Source organism: Meleagris gallopavo, chromosome Z, assembly GCF_000146605.3.
Source record: "Meleagris gallopavo isolate NT-WF06-2002-E0010 breed Aviagen turkey brand Nicholas breeding stock chromosome Z, Turkey_5.1, whole genome shotgun sequence".
Taxonomy (NCBI): domain Eukaryota; kingdom Metazoa; phylum Chordata; class Aves; order Galliformes; family Phasianidae; genus Meleagris; species Meleagris gallopavo.
The window spans coordinates 47,624,994-47,635,189 of NC_015041.2; the positions used below are offsets into that span (position 1 = coordinate 47,624,994).

General features: G+C 44.8%; 1 protein-coding gene across 1 annotated transcript in view; it reads right to left on the reverse strand.

The window, feature by feature from the left end:
* The window catches only part of LOC104915206 (E3 ubiquitin-protein ligase RNF170), a 15,409-nt gene extending 9,946 nt beyond the window's left edge, over nucleotides 1-5,463 (reverse strand). Inside the window, exon 1 of the mRNA XM_010725957.3 lies at nucleotides 5,452-5,463. Within this exon, the coding sequence (XP_010724259.2) occupies nucleotides 5,452-5,463 (12 nt within the window). The remainder of the gene's footprint in view (nucleotides 1-5,451) is intronic.
* Between the last annotated feature and the right edge of the window lie 4,733 nt (nucleotides 5,464-10,196).

Genomic DNA, 10,196 nt, shown 5'->3' on the forward strand with positions numbered 1-10,196 from the left:
CAAAACAAAAAACAACTTCACAAAACCCTACTTTGAATGGATTCAGAAACACTTCTGCTTTTTCTTTTAAATCTGATTATTTGGGGAGCTTTTGAGATAGGTGTGCTGGCAAGCAAATTGCACACAAACTGAGGTAATAATAGCGAAACAAAATGCAGTAGCTACTGATTGGCTGGATTTGGTCAGGAGAAGGATTTATCGAGGATGCCTCTGACAGCTTTTTTCCGATGTGATTATTTTTTTTCACATAAATAGAAGCTATAGGGCTTAATAATATACAACTGAGGATTATGTCCATTGTATTTTTTTTATGTTACTTTAACAAACTATGTAGTACTATAATCAAAATGCTTATTTCTGAAACAAAGTGGACAATATTGTTTGGCAACTTGCACATGATTAAATGTAAAACATTTTCTTAATTTAGTGATGTGTTTAGGAGAATACTGTAACTTACTGAATATACAACGGTGATGACTGTGTTTACAATAACTTTACAATTCCTACTGTTCAGCAGTAGCCAACTTGTTTGAGAATTAAAAGTAAGGCATACTGCAGCTGTCAATCTTGGAAAAATTAATGCAATCCTGCTACCACTAGATACTGTGGGATAGATACCACGGGTTTAAACGGCAGCAGAATTGTATTCCAAGTCTCTGTCTTAAGTGCTTATGACTAAAAGGCGACTTGCCTTGTGCTCATTTATGTATTCCTGTGTGCAGTACATCAGTTAGAAATCTGTTAATGGTTGATTTGTAACACTAGGACATTTATGGGGATCACAGTGGGATTTTTGTTCGTTTTGTTTGTTATGATCAGAGACTTAGACATCTTGGAATGTATAACATTTATCCTTGTGCTGGAATTGTTTACATGCAAAAAGGTATTTATGATTTTTTGCAAAATGCAATGTGTAATTTTGTACACGTGTTTTAAACAAAAGAGTTTATAAGGAAGATATTGTATGTACAATACTTGGACATGAATATTATTTCTTTGATATAAATATCTAGAGGAAAATTAAAGTTGCTTTATATTCATATTTTTGGCTGATTTATTTTTATTTTTAATTATTTCACCTCAAGGCTGGAAAATCTAAAGACTAGTTCACCTAGGTTTTTCCTGAGTGTCTTCTTATTGTGCTTACTGTGCCACTCCCCACTCCTCTCAACTGTGAAAGTACAGTTGAGACTGTACTTTCAATGTGTCAGCATTTTGAAGTGCAAGGAAGGATTTCTGCTGGTAATGATGCTACTCTTCAGGATAACTTCTCTATACACTAGTGTAGGTTCAACACCAAAAACAAAACAAAACAAAAAAAAAACAGAGGCAGAGAGGAGAAAGCCCAGTTGTTGTGACATCAGATCCCAATCTGTTCCTAACACAGCCCTGCTGGATGGGTTCGGGTTGGTTGTGTCTTTGTTTTTCTGCTGTAGTATAACCAGGGATGGTAAGAGCTTGTTCTGAAGTCACATCTGCAACAAATCTGTCGAATAAGGCAGCACTTTTTTTCCCCCTTTCATGATCATCCTCATGTCCGTAACTGCATTTCAACATATTCCCACGGGAGGGCTGCTCAGCAAGCACTGCTGCGTGCTGGAAACGCCCCAGAGATTCCACTTAAAAACTTTGCTGTGGGAAGGCAACCCTGCCTCCCAGATATATCCTTCCCAGCCAGTCACTTGGGGATGGCACAGTGCCAAGCCTCAGCAGGAGCATTTGGAGGATGCCAAGCTCTAGCAAAAGCAGAGAAGCTGAGCTGCGGAGGCTGCAAGGCCAGCCTGCATTCTGCAATACAGCCAGATCCTAACTAGCTCTGCAGAAGTACACAGGTGCTCTGGCACTGAAGGGATGGCAGAGCAGCAGACTTCTGGTTTAAATTGTGCATTTTAATATGACAGAATCTAGCATGCAAAAGTTGGAGGGGAAGAAAAAAAGCTGTGAGCGTGCTGTAATTCAAGTGGTTGTGCATACGCACTTAGAGTTTATGACCACGTAATCCATTTGGTGTGGGATTACTGCGACTTCTAAATTGGAACCATGCCTTCTTTCGTGCACTGGGAATTATTTAATGCTTTTTAATCTTTATTTTGTGCATGGCTGCAGGCTCTATTTCACACATGCTAGCCACTCCAGTGCAGATTTCTTCCTCAGAGAGACCACAGTACTCTTGCAATACTCTTCACACTTTCTAAACTAAATACAGACAAGAAGGAGAACAAGATGGTGAGAGTCTTAAGTACTTTGGTGGGTGCTTGAGGGTATTGTTTCTAATTTTGGATTTGAGCTACAGAGCCCACTTACTTACACAGAACAGTGTTTTTAAGTGTAATAGAGAAGAAACCAAGCTATTTGTTCCCTTATATGTACCATCACCAGACAGTCTTAGGGGTGTTGCCAGCTTCTAGACCAAGTTGCTTCCTCTTCATGTCCTTCAGATGGATCTGGCAATTGGTTACCAGAAGCCAAATGGCAGGTGACGCACAAAAGCAGTGGCACCTCTCTGTGATCTGATGTGATCTGATTATTTTATGCTCCAGCTGCAGATGGATAACAGCCTTTGCTGCATTACTGTAATTTTCCAAACTTTCCACCTTCTTAGGTGTGACGTAGCAATGTTCAAGATATGACACAGAAGCTGTGTTGGGTTTCCCCCCACCAACAGTAAATGAGATCAGGAAGTGTAAATGGCAAGCTTTCGTCACGTTTGGGCAAATGTCTCCTTATGTGAGCTACCCTGACACATCTGAAATTCCCACCTTCCTCACTGTTATTCTCAAATGTCAGCCCAGTGCCGCGCTGATGAGGCCTTCAGTTCCTGCAGTAGTTGGATGGCAGCCACTCCCCGATGCTGGCCTGCTGTCTGCTCTGTGCTCAACGCCCTCTGGTGCAGACCCTTTCCCTGACCTCCAGCTGTCCCTCCCCTGACACAGCTCCATGCCATTCCCTCTGGCCCTGTCACTGTCACACAGAGCAGAGCTCAGCGCTGCCCTCCTCTCCCTCTGAGGAGCTGCAACCTCCATGAGGGCTCCCCTCAGCTCCTCTGCTCTGTGCTGAGCACACCCAGAGACTGCACGTGCTCCTCGCAAAACTTCTCCTCCAGACTATTCACCGTCTTCACAGCGTTCCTTCGGATGCTTTCCAAGAGCTTTCTGTCCTTTTTGTACTGCAGCAGCCAACCTGCATGCAGTGCTGTAGGTGAGGCCACACAGTGCAGAAAGGGGGACAGCTGCTCTCCTTGCCCAGTGACAGCACTGGATTTGCTGCACCCCAGGCTATGGTTGGCCCTTTGGGCTCCAGAGCACACTGCTGCCTCATGTTCAGGAATAAAACAGGCCACAGACCAGGAGGGGCAGGAGGAGAGGAACAGAACAGCTGCATTGTTTCATTTTGCCTCTTTCTTGCAAAATTTATGGCTGCACCAGGTGTCAGCTGCTCCCAGAGCTGTGCTGTGGTCCTGAGTGACTACTGGCTTGCTCCAGCCCAGTGTCTCCTCTGTGTTAGCCATTGGTACCTCTTCTCTGAATGAGCCACACTGCCTGTACTGCACTAGCCAGGATTAAGCCTGTTTTTTTCTTCTTTGTTTATTGTTTGGGACCCAGAAGAGCAGACTCCCTGCTGGTATTTTCCAGTATTCTCAGTAAAGACCTAGACACAAATCTAGTTGATGATCTGTGGTCCTTGATGCTCACACACAGAGAGAAACGCTTTGCCTCCCCACCCCTCTTCCACCCTTTCTCCATGCTAGATCTCCCTTTTGTTGTCCCTGTCTTTATCTGTGCACTGTACCCCCACTCTGCATCTCTTTTTCTCCATCTTCCTCACCATGTCTGGGGCCACCCTCATTCACAGCTGTGAGGGATATTGCTCTGCCTTGTTGCTCCCTGAGCCCACCTCAAGGACACCAAAACTATATTCTGGCAGGAGCACTCACCTCCACATTTTTGTCTTGTATTAAAAAAAATAAAATAAAAATTCCCATTCAATGAACTAGCAACTGACTGACAGCTGCATTGCAGAGAAGGTACTGCATGTTATGCCAATACTGCGAGAATGCATTCAGCACTGCCTTGCTGTCTATGTTGGGTAAGACCCAGGGACAATCACAGCAAAAACATGGCTCTAAAAGCTGGGTGGACTTTGCAGGTTTGGCTCTCATTTCTGAGGAGCTACTAGACTGCACTATGCACTGGGATTTTTGTTAGCATAATTTAAGTGGGGAGAAAATGAATGAAGATTCCAGAGAGAGAATTACACAAGAAAGAGCAATAAATACACTTAATTAGAAGTAAAAAATTCTCCCTGTAATAAAAATAAAATAAAATGAAAAAAGCAAACAGCTTTTTTGGGAATACTTGCAGCTATTCCCTGTATCGTATATTAAAAAATTAATAAACTCCAGGTAAAAAGTAACATATAACAAAAGTGCTGGATTACCTCTACTGTCTTGCTACAGGGCAAGGCTCTCTAGCCTTGAAGACTGAATACAAGTTGCTGGAAAGAAGGTCTCCCAGTTGGTTTTCTCCTAGCTGAAGGTTTTTGGAGAGTATTAGGGTTTTAATTGCAGATGCAGGTGCTAGCCAGCTGGGTCATCTCAGGACTGAGAGAGCTCTCCCTGACTGCTCTATTGTTGACCTCTCTGTAATCTATTTCCAGACAGCCCAAAAGCATGTCCTGTGGGAAGGACAGAGCTCTTTCGGCCTCTGAGCATCTTTAACTCCCCCCCTATCCCCTTAGGACCACAACTTTCATTTCAAAAGCTATGAGGCCTCACTCACAACCTGTTCTGGCAGCATCACAGGACAACTTGCCTGTGGGTGACAGTTTGTGCTGCCCAACACCTGCATAGCACTGGCTGCTGTGGGTGGCTGATGGGGAGACTCTCCGCACTCTTACCCATTAGTCCTTTCAGTCTACCTCAGAGGAGCCACTCTGTGGGTGTGACTCACTGGCGCTTTTGAGAAGTGGCTGGTGCTCCATGCTGCGTGGCTCCCCATCAGCATTCTCACCAACATGGCTGCAAAGCTGCAAGTCGCCAATTGGGCTGTGTACCACTGGGTTTCCCCTTTCTCTTCCTCGCTCAGTGATGAGGCATGCAGGAGGGATGCAGAAAGCCCATGTTCTTGCAATTTGATGTCTGTTTGAGCACCTCAGGGTGTGGATAGTGTGAGCGTGATACTGGAGGCACAGTGAAGTAAGAACCTGGGCAAACAAGAGTGAGGTAGTGTCTGGGACTGCGGAGCAAATATTGGCCTGCAAAGCACTTTGGCAGATAGCTGAGAGGCAGCCAGCACAGGGCGGAGAAGTTCAGAGTAGACAAGGCACTGTTTGTTTGCTTGTCTGTGCAGGGGACTCTGAAGCAAAGTCTAGGTCACCCAGGCCTCTCAGACAGTTGTAGAAGGTGAAGATGGGGAGGGAGGGAGAGAGGGGACACGTGCCCAAATGCCTTACCAGCATGTTCATGGTTTAAAAGCTTCTAATGTGCAGCTACAATCCTGGCAGAAAGCTCCTGTGCCACTCTGGAGGCAAGAAAGTGCCAGATCATGCACCTCAGTGCCTGAATAGCAGAAGAAACACTCATGCACACTCCTGAGGAATGGTTCACCTACTACCCTGGAACATCACCTTCCTGCACTGGCTGTTGGAATAGGAAGGGACCAAAGCCTGCCCTGATCCACAGTCTTCTTCCCACACCTGTGGGAACTGCCCAGGATGAGTGCCTTCTCCCTGCCGACTTCCACCAGATAGCCCTCATGAAGCACCAGGCCAGCTGCAAGTGGTACCTGTTGTGCCAAGACATGCTGGGCCTGGTCTCCGGGCATGCCTGGCCATATGTACGAATGGACTCACATCTGGGGGAGGACAGACTGTTGGTGAAATGGGAGTGGGGGCTGCTACATCATCCAACTGGACTTTTGTCTGTGTTGCTTTACATTCAGTTGCTGTCCCAAGCCTGGTGTAAGCTGGAAACATGGGAAAATACTTGTCCAAACTGGTGAGAAGGTGGGGCCATTTGATGCAGTTCCTCTGGCAGATGGTAGTAGGCACTTCAGGAAAGAAATATGACAAGATAAAAGGTCTTCCACCTTCACCTCCTCCCTGCTGCTGTCAATAAGTATGTGGAATCTCTGGAGGGAGGGCTTGCTCTGGAACTCCACGTTTAATAATTCCCACAGAAAGATCAGAGATATGTTAAGAAACTTCTGAAAACCACACACACTCCTGACCTCATCAACAAAAAGTTAACGGTTCACCTTATGAAATAGTCCATCCATCTGCTGAATTAAGGCCTATTCTCTGCGAATGTCATGAGATAACTCCAGGCCTCACGGTGAGAAGTGTGGAGTAATGGATCTCTGTTTATTCCTATTTTCCATTCTAGCCCTGGTTTCTTAGACCTCCTCTGCTTTGCAGGTGAAGAACCCTGCTGTCTTTGCTGCATCTTTGTACAGAGCAGTCCCAGACATCCTGCTCCTCAGAGTCCTTCCTGGTTCCACTACACCCATTTGCAGGTGGGGAGACCAGAGCTACACAGACAGCTCACAGTACAGACACAACAGGGAATTATGTGAACAGCTTTATTTTTGGTTCTTCATTCCATTCCTTGTAGTTTTCAACCTTCTCAACACTTGGTTTCCTCTCCTGACTGCTTGTGAGCACACCAAGCCATTTGTGGCACCTCCTGGGCCTCTAACTGAGTAGTGGCAGGCCTGGGGTCTGTCTGTATGCAGCCATGGCAAGGGTTGCTTTTGCCTTGTGCACACTATTCTGCATTCATCAAAGCTGGGTTTCATTTGTCATTTAATTGGTTTATTACTCTGACACTGGAGAAGACCTGTGCTGCTATTCAGTAAAAAGATAGCTTGCTAGACTGCTGGCTGCCACATAACCTTGACAGTGTAAGTGAAGAAGGAAAGTCCCTGAGTTTGCAAAGTGTTTGAAACAAAAGCATAAAGGTATAGCTTATCCTGTCCTCAACATAATCACTGACATGCAGATATCTCCTCAGCCCACTCCTGTCTGACTTGTTTTTCTGTTAGAATGGCCTTCAGAACAGATTATACCTTTGGAAATTCTAAGGCCGCTCCAAACCTGGGATTGGGTTTTAGTACCCAGTGTTGTTTCTGGGGATTGCTGACTTTCCCCACAGCAGATGGAGCACTCATATGATACTCTGTACACTATGTATCATCTATTTACATCTCTTTTTACATTTGCAACAGATGGCTTGGCATCATTATTTTTTTTAAATTAAGAGAAAAGTTAGCACATTTTCTGGAGCCTATGGGGTTTACTTTTACAGCACCAGTGCTGAGGTTTTCAGCAAAAGGACCTCCCTCACCTTTCCCCTGACTTACATGAAGAGGTGTCACATTAAAGATGCAGGGACGGGGGATAATAATAAGAAAGCAAAAACTTGCAAGTGAGATAGGAGAAAACAGCGATGAATATGAAAAGACGAAAGTGAGACAGAACAGACCTATGGGCAATAATAGGAGGGCAGGAGAAGATGAGAAGCGGTAGTGCTGACAAATGCTGTGCTCAGAAGCTGGTCTGACTCATGTCCCACGAAAGCATGAGATTACTTTATAAATACAAAATTTAACAAAGCGTGAGTTCAACAGTTGGTTTCTTGTTCCTCTTTCAACATTCAGGGTGATATCATATTTTCTCTGGAAAAATAAGATTTGGGAAGGAGGAGGAGAGTTACTGTAAACCAGGACTTCCACACATTCATGTGACTCCCAGAGTTGGCAGTGTAAGCATGTTGCCAGCTAGGTTTGACCTAGAAGTGCTCTTGCTGTCAGAAGAAAGAAGAGGAGCTATATGTGATATATATATGAGCAGCCACAGTACTGAAATATCCAGCTTACATTTGTCTGGAAAGCAAAAGGGCTTTGAGAAGTTAGAGATGAAAATAATCACCGAAGTTGCCAGATACAAGCATCATCCTTGTGCACAAAGTTAAGCCTTGCACATGGTCATTGTGCAAGGCTGCTGCCATCTGTTGGATGGTGTTTAGGGCTTGGTGTGACTGGGCTGTCAGTGTGGAACATGAGAACTCTGTATGGACACAAGGGATTTAACCTGCATCCTTGCAGCAAAGGACCATGTCTGAGGGAAGGAAACTCTCCATGAGATAGCACACAATCTCATCAGTGTTGTAGTACTATGAGTAGACAAGTATCTGATCTGCCATGTGCCAATAGGCTACCAGAAATGACAACAGAATGCAGTTTTAGGTGAAAATTTTTTTGGTCATGACAATCCTCATGTGATATCTCTCATGCAAGGAGCATGTGGGGAATGCCAAGATGTGCAAGCAGAGCTCTGGGCGAAGGCTGCAAGACCTCTTGGTAGCCAATGGATAAGTGGTGCACTGTATTTATAAATAATTGTCACAGCTTGAGCCTATGCACCTGCTGGGTGAGATGCCTCTCTTTTACTAGACTGTTTTGACCCATGGACTTCATTGCAGTAAATCAGATGATGCTCCTACTGTTTCTTGCTTGGTGTTTCTTAGCAAGCAAACATGGTATGGTGGGTGGATGCAAAGCTGGTTTACATTTTTACGCTAGTTTTACTCCTCTGTAAATCCTACTCAGTAGTGACTAATCCACAAGTTGATTCCCCTTTCCCATTCGGATTATTTTATTTTCACTAGATTTTTGTATTTTAAAAAGTTTAACCATTTAGGATCTACCTATTATGATTTTTCGAGTACTATAAGGCTGGCTCTAAGGCACTACCCCAGTGCTACTTGTATGTAAAGCAGTAAGTCCCAAGACTGATGTAGAAGCAAAGGCAATTGAAACAGTAAGACACAAAGCCCTCTGAAAGAAAAGAAAAATACTTGAAGGAGAATGCACAGAAAAAGCAAACTGCAAAAGAAACTATGGCGAATGCCTGCAAGAAGTCAGGCAAGTAACCAGGACTAGAGAAGCCTACCCATCCTGGCTCTGTTTGTGAATGTTCCTGTAATGACAGTGGCTGCTTGGGCCCTGCAGCCTCTGCTTACCAACTGTCATCTTTTCCAGGAAGTGCTACCAGGACTCATCACTCTGGATGGAAGCCAGGAGGACATAAGCAAGCCAAAGCTGTGCTAGTTTGTGAAGAGTTGTGTAACTAATTCCTGCTAGGCGTAGGTCAGTCCACAGCAGCTCAAAGAAAGGCAATAACTCCTCAGCATACTGTAAGCCATGCCCCAGGAACCTCAAAAAAGCCATATGACCTTCAGGAAGGTTGGAGAACTCTGCAGATCCATCGAAGAGCACAGAGTGAGAAGGCTCGCTCACCTAGTGGTAGGTAGATGTTTGGACTAGTGGTCTTAGGAACCTTTTCCAACATTAATGATTCTATGATTCTAACAACCTCACCAGCTCACAGAGATTCTGGGTCAGATCATACAGCTTAGCCCTAGGATCAGCTTGTCTCTCTGTCACAAGGTGAAGTGCCTGTGCAGCACTAAGGGTGCAGTAGGGCTCATCTTGCCTACTTGTAACTTCCCCCCATCTACTCACCAACATTGCTACCCAGGCTGCTGCTGCACGCTATCTTTGTTTCCTGACTGTCTCACTGTACTCTTGGGATCACCTCTGCTATGCTCTGGTCTCCCCAGCCTTTGCAAGGGAGCATACCATACCCAGGGCTATTCTTTCAGCCATTTTCTGGTGGGCTGGTGTTCTTCTGCCTCTTCTCTTCCTCCAAGGGGTAGGAATCTACTTGCCTCCTTCTCCTGCTCCTTGGCAATGAAACTCTTGTTGTGTAATCTCCTGGCTTGTGAGGAAGCATTTCAGCTATTCCCTATGTCCTTCTGCCCCCAAATCTACTGTGGCATCTGCAGTGTGAATCAGTGAGAGGCTCAGTGAGATATAAAGTGGAGCACAAGGCAAAACGGAAAAATGTCTGCTGCTTTGAGGCCCACATGCCTGTTTCTGCTGGTGATCTAACAAATAAACTTACTGATCACCTCTTTCTTCCAAGCAAGATGAAATGAATCAACAGCAAAGATCTGAATCTAGGAAAGGGTTTTCTTAGAAGTCAGAATGGGCAGTTCATGGGATTTCCAAATAAGTAGATTTGATGACACCATGTTGATATTCCTCGTGATTTTTAATCATGTCTTACATATTTTAGGTTTTCATTGTTGTTGTTGTTGATTTTTTTCCTTTTTTTCTGAGCCTCTTCTAGTTGCA